Consider the following 15,149-nt stretch of genomic DNA (forward strand, 5'->3'; position numbering starts at 1 on the left):
CCCCTTGCACTGAGGAAGTACCAAATAAACCTAGCCCCAAAAGTGAAATTAATGTGGTTCATTATGCTCTTTGGATTACATTTATACCTTCATATGCTATATGGTACTGAAATTCTGGTTAGGTTTAACAAGACTGTGTGTGTGCTGTGTGTACATTACAAACACACACACACACACACACAGGGTAAACCTGGTACCTAGACGCCATTGCTAGGTTGGTGTCCCACTGTGCTAGGAACTGTACCCTAAAAGGACAAACTCCTACTGCAAAACCCACAGATTTTTAACTCTACAATCAATTTTTTAAGACACTAAACAGTAAATGCCACATTTTTTCCTTATCTTTCACAAGCGCATTTATTCCTCTAAAACATATTAAAATAGAAAACATGTTCATCTGATCAATTATACAAAGTAAATACTAACATTGTATTAAAAATACTGAAAATATATGAAAGCACCAGAGCATTAGAATATTTATATTGGCAAAGATTCTAAGAATATATTTCTTGCAATTTTACAAAAAGTGCTACTATATTCAGTCAAAATTAGTGATAAGCATTTTATAAACAGAGTTAGTAAAACTTGTCTCTAATTTACAAATTACTGTATGTTATCAGAACTCTAGCTTATTTTTCCAGAGGATGTTCCATCAAATGCTTTGTTAACAGTGAAATATTTGGAATCTGAAGTACAAAAAAATAATTTAAACAAATATGGTTAATGGTAACTTATGTTTGAATGTATTAAATATTATAGAAAATACAAGAACAGCAGAAAGCAAGCTGAACAAAATCCAGAATAATGAAAAAATAAAGAGAACACTGTGATAAAGTAATGTGACGTATGAGTTAATTCAGTATAGCTCACCAAGAACAAAGGCATTTCTGCAAAAGCTTTCCATTTATATAGTAAATTTTCAGTAATCTTATTGGATTGATATTCTGCTTAATAAGAATTAGTCTATTAGTTCACTACCCAATTTTGTAGAATAAAATACTGGTCAAATTTTTTAAAACAATTTTCTTTTACTTTATGTCAATGATACCACACCTATAATCATTAAAGAGACACTGACACCCAGTTTGTCCTGTTCCCCCCCCCCCCTTAAATTTTTTTTTAGGGGGGGGAACAGTACATTCAAAATATAACATGAACTCTGCAATGATCTTTTCTAATTGATTAAAAAAAATCAAAGCCATTTGGCCCAGCACTAATAAAGAGACTTATACAGACAAGCCAATTTGTGGTGAAAACAAGAACCAGATTTCAGTTTTAAGTTTCAAGCATTTATTATAAATGGTCAGTCAAAAAAAGAAAAAAAAAAAAAGGTGGAGGGGGAAGACCCTTAAAAATTTATGAAAGATACCATGTCTTCTTTTAGGCTTTAAATTTTTAGATCATTTCAATATAAATATTTACAGAAATGAGTACAAAGAATCTTTGCTAGAATAAATTCTCACTCGTTTTATATACCATTCCTAAAATGCTTTCAAAGAAGCAGCAGATACTATATTTTTCATAGTCTATCTAATATACTCAATCTTTTCCTGATCCGGCTTGTTTCCTCCAAATATTCATGCATGATTGAATGATTGCACATTTCTCAGAAATGTTTCTTACATTGATTTTTAGCTTTTATATGAATCATGCAGTTGACTATTCCTGACCTACTTAACAGAATGTTGCTTTGAAGTTCGTATAAAGAGTTCCTTCCACAACAATGTGAAATTAGTAAACATTAAAGTAGGAAAATTTAATAAAACAAAATATCTATAATTAAGACAGCATCTCAAAAGAAGTATTTTTATCAAATTTCTTCGGAATTATGGCAGGAATTTTCTCTGGGGAATACGGCTACAAACTGATGTACTGTGTATACTATTTGGCATGAAATATTTATACAATAGTTTTACATTCAGAAAAAAATAAAGACTTAGCCGTGATAAGAATGCTGTTCCTGAATTTCAAAAAGAATCACCATTTAACTACTGTGTACTATAGGGCCATGTCTCCCTATTTTCATATACACTATATACATACACACATCATGTAAGAAAAATGTAACCTGTACTATATAACAATTCTGTAAAAAAAAAAAGTTATTTTTTTAAATAAATTTAAGCAGCCTGCTTGCACCTTTTAGTATATCCTGTAAGCATGAGAATGAATGAAACTAAAAAGGTGACATTCAAAGTACTTCAACTAAAAAGAGAAAAATAATATATTCTATGCAGTTTTAAAGTTACGGTATATTGTTACATTTACTCATCTTTTCTGTTTGGTAATATTCAGTAACTTGTCCAGTGAACATAGCTCCTAGCTCTTTTAATATCTTCTTTTTTCTGTACTGTAAGCGTCAAGACAGTTTCAGTAAATTTCTGAACTCTTGTTGGTCTTTCGTTTCTTCTTTTAACAGCAAATAGTATGACTCAGCGTTGTACTTTACAGCACAGACCTCTCTCGTTTTTGGTAGTTTCAGGGTTTAATGGAGCAGCATTGGATTATCTCTCCTTTCAAACCGATTAACACAGCCAGCAGGGGTAGTGCAAAGCATTGCTGTTTAGCATCTCTGAGTGTACAACACGTAGAAGCAAAAGGCAGCAATAGCAACTAAGAACAATGCTAATACAACTATTAGCTGCTGGAACCAGACACAGCAATCAATCTGCTCTTGAAGCCTTCTATTAACCTGTAATAATTGAGTTAGCTGAAAAGAAAAACAGGTTATATGATATTAAACAGTTTTTTCTGAATGAACTCTCCTATCTCCAGTGATTTTAGCTGTACGTAATTCTGAGAAGCAGTTACAATACTAAATTAGCCAACAGTATATTTTATAAGATACACACAAAACATCTTCAAGAATTCCTCTATCACAATGTGCTCCCATAATTTGGATCACATCTGTAGAAGATATTATTTCAGAGGTATAAGCAATTCTATCTTAACCTATAGCTAGCTAGCTAGATCTATGTATGTAGGTATGTATGCATGTATATAAAAAACGACACTTTTCTACTAATCGACAGATAGGGACCCTTAGCAATTCTACTCCTCAAGGTATGTAATACATATAAAAGGAATGAGAGTAGTGTGTTGTAAGTGGAAAATGTAGCCGAGTTCATTATATCAAGAATAATTAAAATAATGATGTCACTGTATTTAGTTTACAGTTACTCTGAAGCATTCAATTCCTCCACTGAAAATATATTCAGTTTTGAACTTGTTTTGTACTATTTCATTAAATCTTCTACTGCCATTTATAGCGGCAAGCTATTAATCTATAATTCTGTTCAATGACCATTTTGTATGAAAGAATACTCTTACCTGTAAGTGTAAATCTTCATTGGTTTTTGTAGGAATATTAAATGAGTTCTCTTTTAATGTCAGAGTAGAAGGCTTGCTACTTTCTACAACATGACATCTTAACCTGTGAAAATTTAAATGCAGTTCATCAATATTACTATAAAGTCTGTTGCTTTAACTAAAACAAAAAAATCATTTAAAGGACAAAAAACCTAAAACACATTATTCGTAATATATTACAGTTCAATCATTTTATCACTGAATAGTTCAGTACAACATTCTTATCAAAGAGATGATTCTGACTCCAATGAAGTAGACAGGAGATAGATCATGCCCAAAATACCATGGTTACATTGTGACAGCTTTTGAAGTATGAAGGTCAGGACCGGCGCTAGGGGTTTGAGCGCCCTAGGCAGACGGCAATTTCACCGCCCTGCGCGCTGGTCCCGCGGCTCCACTGGAGCTGCCGCAGTGGTGCCTGCAGAGGGTCTCGGTGCTCCGTAGCTCCGCTGGAGCTGCCGCAGTGATGCCTGTGGGCGGTTCACCGGAGCCGCGTGAGCAGCCGACCGTCCGCAGGGACGACTCTAGCAGCTCCACCGGAGCCGCGGAGTACCGGACCCTCCGCAGGCACCACTGCGGCAGCTCCACTGGAGCCGTCTGCTGCCCCCTCTGGCAAAACGGCGCCCACCAATTATTCTGGCGCCCTAGGCGATTGCCTAGGCTGCCTAAATGGTAACGCTGGCCCTGATGAAGGCAGAACAGGAACAGAATAACCCCTTACAACAGTGGTTCTCAACCTATTTACCATTGCTGGGTTGGCCACATCTGCAGCTCTTTATGTGTTATTTGGGCTGCAGCCACACAATATATATACACTACAGGTATGGCCCTGAGGTTGTCACATGGACCACAGCTGTATGCTGATTGAGCCGCAAGTGGCCCACAGGCCGCAGGTTGAGAACCACTGCCTCAGAATATATCACTTACCTTTATGCTTTTAATCTTACATAGCTGATTATATAGCTGATTATAGCCCATGATTCAATACCAAAAAAATGTTGTTTCATTTATGTTAAGTATAAAATATTCAGAGAAAGCAGAAACAGAATTTCAAAGCATGCCTAAATATACTTAGTTACCAGCTTCAAGACATGGTTTACAATAACAAGGTAAAAAAAAAGAAACGTTACTTGAGAAAAAATAACCAGTGCATGCATTTGATGTCACACATGATATTGAAAATTAAAGCATTTTATAAAAAACACAGCAGGAACCAATTTGGAAACATTTAAGCCCATTAGAAGAGATGGATGCATTTATTTGCTTGCGGGGGGTGGGGTGAGTGGGGAAAAATCGAGCTTATCATGAGACTTTCAGTCTTCTTATGTGAGAAGAATGGAAATATTAAAACTTTAGAGAGAAGAATAAAGCAGAATAAAAAGGACAGAATGCTTTGGAATAACTTGTTTTGGAAAAAACAAAATGCTAACTGGTTTCCTCTGGGAGAGGTCTTAGCAAGATGGAGCTATTCGTCTGCGTCTATAAATATTCAAACAACAATGCACGATTTTAGGTGGGCAATAATGACATGCTCTACTGCACTTGATATAGGTTTCCTTGAAAATGAAAAGGTCAGCACTGTATAAATCTACATGCCACATTCCACATTACTGGATCAAGCACATTTCAAAACATCTTGCTTCCTGGTGAATTCATTTGTATTGGTTTATTAGTCAAGTATCCCTTGAAGGCTGTTGTGGCAGCTTTAATATAGTCAAGCAATTTCTCACTATTGCTCAATAGTCTACTCAAACAAAATACTAGTGTCTAAGCAAGAAAGCATTTTACTTACATTTTACAAACTCAGTGTGCAAATGCACACAGTTTACCTTTCCAATATGTGTAAACAAAAATGATCTAAAAATTGTGTCATGTTTTCCTATATAAAACTTAATTCTTTTCTGTGGGGATTTTGGAAGAATCTACCCTTACACGATTTGTATTTTGAAAAAAAGCAGCTAAAATGTGAGAAATAATCCCACAATTCCTTGAAAAGTGACATTGCTTTTACACTTTCCAGAAAGAATAAGTTTATTGAATGACAGAGCAACAGAAAATTTACCTAATGGTTGCATTTACCAACTGCTTAATTATCATAAAATATTCTCTTATGTGCATCTATGTATCATTTTGAATTACATGGCTAGGTTCAACATTCACATCTCAAACATATATGAGCTGGAAAAACAGATTTAATTAAACCACAAAGAAGCAATTTAGTAAAACATGAATTTCAGTAAAACGAGGGAGGAGGAAAACGTATGATGAAGAGAGTTCTTAGGTTGTAATGCCCTAACAAACTTGCCAATTTTATTAAAGCCAAGTGCTTCCATCCTCCAGACTTCACTTTAATTGCTGTTAACTTTTTCCAACATTCACACTGTAGGATGAAATTTTCCAGACCTGTTTTCTACTAGAGAATGAATGTTATGAGATATGCTTTTTGTTGTCCTGGTGAAAACTGATTTGGATTTAGCTAAATTCCGGAAGTTCTAAGTGAAAGTGTATGTTATGTTATGCATAACATTTTCCCAAAAATGTGTAGAAGAACAGTTGTTAGTAAGGGTAATTAAGGTGTGTATGAAATAAAGTGGAGTTCTGGAGAAGCTTTGCATCATGGATTAAGGTATACGCTCATTAAAGCAGGTCTGGTGGCTCTGCAGGAGACATTTCTACCAGTACACATCTGATGGGGGAAAAGAGCGTTCTAGCATTGGCTAGAAAATATTTCTATATTATCTATTTTTTCTTTCTAACTATTTGCTCTTTAGAAAACACCTATGAAATTATACCACCCTGCCCCTCCTCAAAAAAAAAAAAAAAAAAAGACTATCAAGAGAATGCTGAATGGCAGTTCTAGTCTAAAAAGTGATTTTATAAAAATAGCACTCTCTTACTCAGCATATCTACTCTGTCTATGCAGTAACATCTGTTCACTTTTGTTACAAAAATAATTTTTCCTACTGCTACTTACTCGTGTTAACACTTAACATTGTGAGAGTTCAGGTCTATTGCAGCTTATGCATCAATAACAAACTAAGTGCCAATCAATTTTACCTGTAAAACCCACTGCAGGCAATGGGGATGAACAGGGGACACCAAGAGCATAATTCAACTTGTAGAATCTTTAATGTTGGTGATGATGCACAAATACGAGAAATTAGAATACAAAACCCACATAAGAAAAGCCTTTAAGCCAACTGTATGCGTACCTAAGTTCCATCACTTTGTTTCTAGGGACTTCTTTCCAAAACTGAGCTAATTCTGGTACACCTGCTGCAGAAGCCTGGTCCATTTCTGCTGCCATTATCAGGAAACGGTCCTGCAGGGAAGCGGCAAAACCTACCCTCAACCAAAAAATCCAAAACAATAAATTTAGCGGAGGTTGTACATTTACACTAAAACACCAGTTTTACCTCTCTAGGAAGGAAATTAAAAAGTAATTTTAGTTACTAAGGAAAAAGTGAACTGTGTGGTTTAAGTAAATTTAACAGAACAACACAAATACTAGAAAAAGGAGGTTATTCACCTGTAACTGGAAGTTCTTCGAGATGTGTGGTTCCTGTGTGTATGTCACACACGAGTGTGCATGCTCGCCATGCACCCGAGTCCAGAAGTGTTTCTTACAATGTCCGTTGACTTGCACATGCATAGGGAGTCTCCTAGTGGCTCCCAAGACGAGGATATAAGATGGAGTGCAAGTCGATGCCATTCCAGTTCCCCTCTTACCATTACAAAATCCAGTTCAAAGAAGAGGGGTGGAGGGCGGGTAGCGGACTACAGAGAGGGACCACACAACTCGAAGAACCTCCAATTACAGGTAAGTAACTTTCTCTTCTTTGAGTGATGGTCCTTATGTGTATTCCACATGTGGGTGTCTTGCGAGCAATGATCAACACGGAGGTGGGTGTGAGGATACTAATGGCTCTGCGATCTGTAGTATAGCATTGCCCACGGCTGTGTCTCTCGTTGCCACTTGTGTTATGGCGTAGTGTGCCATGAAAGTGTGGACAGAACGCCACGTCACAGCTCAAGAGATGTCTTGCCAGGACACATTTGCCAGTGAGGCTGAGAAGGCGACTTGTGCCTATGCAGAATGGGCCATGATCCTGCCTGGCAGAGATAGCTGAAATGTTTGTAGCATTTGAGGATGCGCTCCAAGACCCATTTGGAGATGGGCTGGGATGAGAGGGCCTGTCCATTTGACCTTTTGGCAATGGCCACCAATAGTTTAAGTGATTTTTGAAATGGTCCAGCCCTGTGGAGGAAGGACACTAGCGTGCATCAGACATCAAGGGAGTGCAAACCCTGTCAGTGGGGAGGCGTGTGGCTTCGGGCAGAATACTGGCAAGTGGATGGACTGATTGAGGTGGAACTCAGATACCACTTTTAGAAGGAATTGGGGTGCAGCCATAAGGACATCTTGTCTTTGTGGAACACCATCTGTGTGTGCGGGGGAGGGGTGTCTGGTATCATGGCTGCAAGCTCACTGACTTCTCTGGTCAAGGTTATGGCTACCAAGAATGCCACTTTCATTGAGAAGTGGGAGAAAGAGTATTGGCCATTGGTTCAAAGGGTGGTCTTGTGAGGGCAAAGAGAATGAGATTAAGGTCACACGAGGGTGTGGGCTTCAGCACTAGTGGAAAAATGCTGAATAATTCTTTCATGAAGTGGACAGTGATATGGTGAATAAACACAGAGGGATGGGTGGTGTTGTGCATGCCGGTGAGTGTTCCAGATGTTTGGGTGCCCAGGTGACCGTCGGTACCATTGGATTCCATTGGTGCCTGGCCTTGCCTTGCATATGGGGTATCTTGGGTGCTGGTCCAGCAGGATCTACATGTGACACCATCCCCAACTCGGCTTGAGGAGGAAACACTGAACTTGGGTGCAGTCCTTTGCAGAGACTTGACTCTTGTGCCTGTCAGAGCTTTTCGCTCTCGTATTAGGACTTGTCCTTAGCCTATGGAGATCCAAGGCAGGCACTGTGCCTGGAGCAGGCACTCACTGCCGATGGTGGCCACTGTACTGGGTATGTGTGGTGGGGCCTCCTGGGCCGGGATCTGAGCGAGCCTGGGGCCGCATGGCCTCCTCCATAAGATATTTGTGGAGGCAGAGCTTGTGGGCTTCCCTGGTCCTCGGCAGGAAGGACTTACAAAGGGCGCAGCATGCCACGGTGTGTGCCTCATCCAGGCAGTAGAGACTCACACAGATGGAGTGTGGGTAGGAGACACAATTTTTGAAACCTGGGATCACAGGGATAGTCCCCGAGGAAGGGTGTAGGGGGATGCGGTTCCCAAACAGGGAAGAGACCTACTATATCAACTACACTAGATAAGAACATAAGAATGGCCATACTGGGTCAGACCAAAGGTCCATCTAGCCCAGTATCCAGCCTTCAGGCAGTGGCCAATGACAGGTGCCCCAGAGAGAATGAACAGAACAGGTATCATCAAGTGATCCAACCCCTGCTGCCCATTTCCAGCTTCTGGCAAACAGGCTAGGGACTCCATCTCGGCCCATCCTGGCTAATAACCATTGATGGACCTATCCTCCATGAATTTAACAGGGTTCAAAAAAGAACTAGATATAGTCTTGGCCTTCACAATATCCTCTGGCAAAGAGTTCCACAGGCTGACTGAATGTTGTATGAAAAAATACTTCCTTTTGTTTGTATTAAACCTGCTGCCTATTAATTTCATTTGGTGAGCCCTAGTTCTTGTGTTATGAGTAAATAACACTTCCTTATTTACTTTCTCCACATCTCTCTATGATTTTATAAACCTCAATCATATCCCTCCTTAGTTGTCTCTTTTCCAAGCTGAAAATTCCCAGTCTTATTAATGTGTCCTCATATGAAAGCTGTTCCACACCCCTAATATTTTTTTTTGCCCTTTTCTGAACATTTTCCATTTCTAATATATCTTTTGAGATGGGGCAACCACATCTGCACACAGTATTCAAGATGTGGGCGTACCATGGATTTATATAGAGGCAATATGATCTTTTCTGTCTTATTAACTATCCCTTTCTTAAGGATTCCCAACACTCTGTTTGCTTTTTTAACTGTCACTGTAAATTGAGTGGACGTTTTCAGAGAACTATTCACAATGACTCCAAGATCTCTTTCTTGAGTGGTAACAGCTAATTCAGATCCCATCATTTTATAGCTATTGTTGGTATGTTTTCCAATGTGCATTACTTTGCATTTATCAACATCACATATGGAGATATACCTATCTCATAGAACTGGAAGGGACCTTGAAAGGTCATTGAGTCCAGTCCCCCTGCCTTCAGTAGCACGACCAAGTACTGTCCCCGACAGATTTTTTTTTCCCCCTCCAGATCCCTAAATGGCCCTCTCAAGGATTAAACTCATAACCCTGGGTTGAGCAGGTCAATGCTCAAACCGCTGAGCTCTCTCTCCCCCCTGAATATCGAATTTCATCTGCCATTTTGTTGACTGGTCACTCAGTTTTGTGAGACCCTTTTGTAGCTCTTCGCAGTCTCCTTAGGACGTAACTATCTTGAGTATTTTTGTATCATCTGCAAACGTTGCCACCTCAGTTTACCCCTATTTCCAGATTATTAATGAATATCTTGAACGGTACAGACCCCTGGGGGGACACCACTATTTACCCCTCTCCATTCTGAAAACTGACCATTTATTCCTACTCTTTGTTTCCTATCTTTTAACCAGTTACCAATCCATGAGAGGACCTTCCTTCTTATCTCATGACAGTTTATTTTGCATAAGAGCCTTCGGTGAGGCAACTTGTCCAAGGCTTTCTGAAAATCTAAGTACATTATATCCTCTGGGCCCCTCTTGTCTACATGCTTGTTGACCCCCTCAAAGAATTCTAGTAGATTGGTGAGGCATGATTTCCCTTTACAAAAACCATGTTGACTCTTCCCCACAAATCATGTTCATCTATATGTCTGACAATTTTGTTCTTTACTACAGTTTCAACCAGTTTGTCCGGTATTGACATCAGGCTTACCAGCTTGTAATTGCTGGGATCACCTCTGGAGTCCTTTTTAAAAATTGGTGTCACATTAGCTATCCTCCAGTTATTTGGTACAGAAGCTGATTTAAATTATATGTTACAAACTACAGTTAGTAGTTGTGCAATTTCATATTTGAGTTCCTTCAGAACTCTTGGGTGAATACCATCTGGTCCTGGTCACTTATTACTGTTTAGTTTATCAATTTGTTTCAAAATTACCTCCAATGACACCTCAATCTGAGAAAGTTCCTCAGATTTGTCACCTAAAAAGAATGTGTCAGGTTTGGGAATCTCCTTCACATCCTTAGCTGTGAAGATCAATGCAAATAATTCATTTAGTTTCTTCGTAATGGCCTTATCATCCTTGAGTGCTCTTTTAGTAACTTGATTGTCCAGTGGCTCCACTGGTTGTTTAGCAGACTTCCTATTTCTGATGTACCCCAAAAAAATTTGCTATCACTTTTTGAGTCTTTGGCTAGCTGTTCTTCAAATTCTTTTTGGCCTTCCTAACTATATTTTTACATTTCATTTGTCAGAGTTTATGCTCCTTTCTATTTTTCTCAACAGGATTTAACTTCCACTTTTTAAAGGATGCCTCTTTGCCTCTCACTGCTTCTTTTACTTTGCTGTTTAGCCATGGTGGCACTTTGTTAGTTCTCTTACTATGTTTTTTAATTTGGGGGTACATATTAAAGTTGAGCCTCTATTATGGTTTCTTAAAAAAGTTTCCATGCAGCTTGCAAAGATTTCACTTTTGGCGCTGTATCTTTTAATTTCTGTTTTACTAACTTGCTCATTTTTGTGTAGTCCTCCTTTCTGAAATTAAATGCTAGTGTTGGGCTGCTGTGGTGTTTTCCCCGTCACAAGGATGTTAAATTTAATTACACTGTGGTCACTATTACCAAGCATCCAGCTATATTCACCTCTTGGACCAGATCTTGTGCTCCACTTAGGACGAAATCAAGAATTGCCTCGTCTCTTGTGGGTTCCAGGGCTCTAGCTGCTCCAAGAAGCAGCCATTTAAGGTGTGAAGAAACTTTATTTTTGCATCCCGTCCTGAGGTGACATGTATTCAGTCAATATGGGGATAGTTGAAATTCCCCATTCCTGATACTTGTCCCCCTTATAATTGTGTTTTTTATTTTTATAGCCTCTCTAATCTCCCTGAGCATTTCACAGTAACTATCACCATCCTGGTCAAGTGGTCAGTAATAGGTCCTTACTGCTATATTCTTATTATTAGAGCATGGAATCACTATCCAAAGAGATTGCATGGTACAGTTTGGTTCATTTAAGATTTTTACTTCATTTGATTCTACGCTTTCTTTCACATAGTGCCACTCCCCTACCAGCACGACCTGTTCTGTCCTTCTGATATATTTTGTACCCTGGTATTACTATACCCCATTGATTATCCTCATTCACCAAGTTTTTGTGATACCTATTATATCAATATCTTCATTTCTTATTATTTAGATTTCTAGCATTTGTATAAAAGCACTTTAAAAACTTGTCACTTACATGATGTAATTGAATGGGACTCTTTTTCATATGACTTTCTCATCAGATCCTACCCGTATTTTATCATCTTCAATCCTCTCCTCCTTACTAGGACATAGACCTGGTCTACACTACGAGTTTAGGTCAAATTTAGCAGCATTAATCGAATTAACCCTGCACCCATCTACACAATGAAGCCATTTTTGTTGACATAAAGGGCTCTTAAAATTGATTTCTGTACTCCTCCCTGACAAGGGGAGTAGCACTGAAATCGACATTGCCTGTTTGAATTAGGGTTAGGGTGGACGCAATTCGACGGTATTGGCCTCTGGGAGCTATCCCACAGTGCACCATTGTGACTGCTCTGGACAGCAATCTGAACTCAGATGCACTGGCCAGGTAGACAGGAAAAGCCCCGCGAACTTTTGAATTTCATTTCCTGTTTGCCCAGTGTGGAGAGCTGATCAGCACAGGTGACCATGCAGTCCCAGAATCAAAAAAGAGCTCCACCATGGACCGTACAGGAGGAACTGGATCTGATTGCTGTATGGGGAGATGAATCAGTGCTATCAAAACTCTTCCAAAAGACGGAATGCCAAAATATTTGAAAAAAATCTCCAAGGCCACAATGGACAGAGGCCACAACAGGGACTTCACACAGTGCTGCGTGAAACTTAAGGAGCTGAGACAAGCGTACCAGAAATCCAAGAATCAAACGGATGCTCTGGGACAGAGACACAGACATGCCGCTTCTACGCGGAACTGCAGGCAATTCTAGGCGGGGGGTCTGCCACCACCATCCCACCCGTCCATGGATTCTGATGATGGGGTACTCTCAGTCACCATGCCTGAAGATTTTGCGGACAGGGAAGATGATGATGAGAAGGAGGACAACATTGAGGAGAGCACACAGCACACCATTCTCCCTGATAGTCAGGATCTTTTTCTCACCCTGACTGAAATACCCTCCCAACTCTCCCAAGGTGGTATCCCAGACCATGAAGCTGTAGAAGGGACCTCCAGTGAGTGTACCTTTGTAAATATAAAACATGGTTTGAAAGCAAGGGTTTAATGATTAATTTGCTCTGAGGACTTGGGATGCATTCGTGGCCAGTACAGCTACTGGAAAAGTCTGTTAACGTGTCTGGGAATGGAATGGAAATCCTCCTGGGACATCTCCATGAAGCTCTTCTGGAGGTACTCTAAAAGCTTTTGCAGAAGGTTTCTGGGGAGAGCAGCCTTATTCCGTCCTCCATGGCAGGACACTTTACCACGCCATGCTAGCGGTCATTCCAGAGAAAAGCAGGGGGTGGGCGTGGACGGTATTAGTTTGGTTTCTGCTACTGCACGTTAACATAAAAACCTCAGCCCTAAATGGACAACTCAATGGGATTTGCTTGGTATGGAAAAGGAGGGCGCTGCTGTTATGAAAGACTACGACTTACCATGGCTGCCTGCAAGCCAAATTCTGTTGCCCAGCGTGTTTGATCTCTAACATCAAAGCCACAGGCACTCATTATAAGATGCAAAAAATGACCTTGTACTGAAATCACATATGCTATGTAACGTGAATATTGTTCACCATGAATGAGTATACCCCTTGTTCTGTAAAATGTATCTTAAATATTTCTCTCACTCTTTTTCCCTCCCGAAGCTGCGAATGTTTCAAGCCTCCCTCCTCCATCCCAACGGCTATCTTAGATAAGGCGGTGAAAAAAACCACACGTGTGATGAAATGTTCTCTGAGCTCATGCAGGCGTCCCGCACTGAAAGAGCTCAGCAGAAAGTGTGGAGGGACACAATAGCATAGGACAGGAAAGCAGCCAGTTAATGTGAGCAGAGGTGGCGGCAGGAAGATCAGAGGAGGCAGGATGCAACACTGGGGCTACTGCGGGAACAAACAGACAAATTTTCAAAGCTTCTCTGATGTGCAGCGTGCTCTGCTGTGCTCTTCTAATTCCCCTGGTGTCTGGCTGTGCATAATCAGCGGCCAGGCGATTTGCCTCAACCTCCCGCCTTGCCATAATCATCTCCCCCTTACTTTCAGAGAGATTGTGGAGCACACAGTAAGCAGCAATAACAATAGAGATATTGGTTTCGCTGGAGGTCTGAGCGAGTCAGTAAACTGCCCCAGCGACCCTTCAAACGTCCAAATGCACGTTCTAACACCATTCTGCACTTGCTCAGCCTATAGCTGAACAGCTCCTTACTACTGGTCCAGAGTGCTTGTGTACGGCTTCATGAGCCAGGGCATTAAGGGGTAGGCTGGGTCCTCAAGGATAACTATAGGCATTTCAACATCTCCAACAGTTATTTTCTGGCCTGGGAAGTAAATCCCTTCCTGCAGCCATTTAAACAGACCAGAGTTCCTGAAGACGCGAGCGTCATGAACCTTTTCCGGCCATCCCACGTTGATGTTGTGGTCCCTTATGATCCACCAGTACTTGCAGCAGCATTGAAAAGTACCCCTTGCGGTTTAGGTACTCGCTGCCTTAGTGGTCCGGTCCCAACATAGAGATATAGGTCCTGTCTATCGCCCCACCATAGTTAGGGAATCCCATTGCAGCAAAGCCATCTACTATGATCTGCATGTTTCCCAGAGTCACTAACTTTGATAGCAGCAGCTCAGTGATTGCATTGGCTATTTGCATGACAGCAGCTCCCACAGATTTGCCCACTCCAAATTGATTCCCGACTGACTGGTAGCTGTCTGGCGTTGCAAGCTTCCACAGGGCTATAGCCACTCGCTTCTCAACTGTGAGGGCTGCTCTCATCTTAGTATTCTTGCGGTTCAGGGCAGGGGAAAGCAAGTCCCAAAGTTCCATGAAAGTGCCCTTACACATGTGAAAGTTTCAGAGCCACTGGGAATCATCCCAGACCTGCAACACTATGCGATCCCACCAGTCTGTGCTTTTTTCCCGGGCCCAGAATCGGCATTCCATGGCATGAACCTGCCTTATTAACACCATGATTTCCACACTGCCAGGGCCCGCGCTTTGAGAGAAGTTTGTGTCCATGTCCTCATCACTCTTCGTCACCACGCTGACATCACCTCGTCGCCTGGTTTTTCAGCTTCTGGTTCTGCATAAACTGCACAACAATGTGCGAGGTGCTTACAATGCTCATAACTGCTGTGGTGAGCTGAATGGGCTCCATGCTTGCCGTGCTATGGTGTCTGCTCAGACAATCCAGGGAAAAGGGTGCAAAACAATTGTCTGCTGTTGCTTTCACGAAGGGAGGGTTGACCGACGACATTTACCCACAACCACCAGC

At 40.7% G+C, this 15,149-nt stretch overlaps 1 protein-coding gene across 2 annotated transcripts in view; it reads right to left on the reverse strand.

Moving 5' to 3' along the window:
* Positions 1-330: 330 nt before the first annotated feature.
* Positions 331-15,149, reverse strand: part of MOSPD2 (motile sperm domain containing 2) — a 61,228-nt gene continuing 46,409 nt past the window's right edge. For both annotated transcript variants that reach the window (XM_050964134.1, XM_050964142.1), the window contains exons 13-15: positions 6,582-6,711; positions 3,331-3,433; positions 331-2,710 (exon numbers count right to left, since the gene is read on the reverse strand). In XM_050964134.1, coding sequence (XP_050820091.1) covers positions 2,564-2,710; positions 3,331-3,433; positions 6,582-6,711 — 380 coding nt within the window. In that variant the 3' untranslated portion in view covers positions 331-2,563. The remainder of the gene's footprint in view (positions 2,711-3,330; positions 3,434-6,581; positions 6,712-15,149) is intronic.

Source organism: Gopherus flavomarginatus, chromosome 1 (assembly GCF_025201925.1).
Source record: "Gopherus flavomarginatus isolate rGopFla2 chromosome 1, rGopFla2.mat.asm, whole genome shotgun sequence".
NCBI lineage: Eukaryota > Metazoa > Chordata > Testudines > Testudinidae > Gopherus > Gopherus flavomarginatus.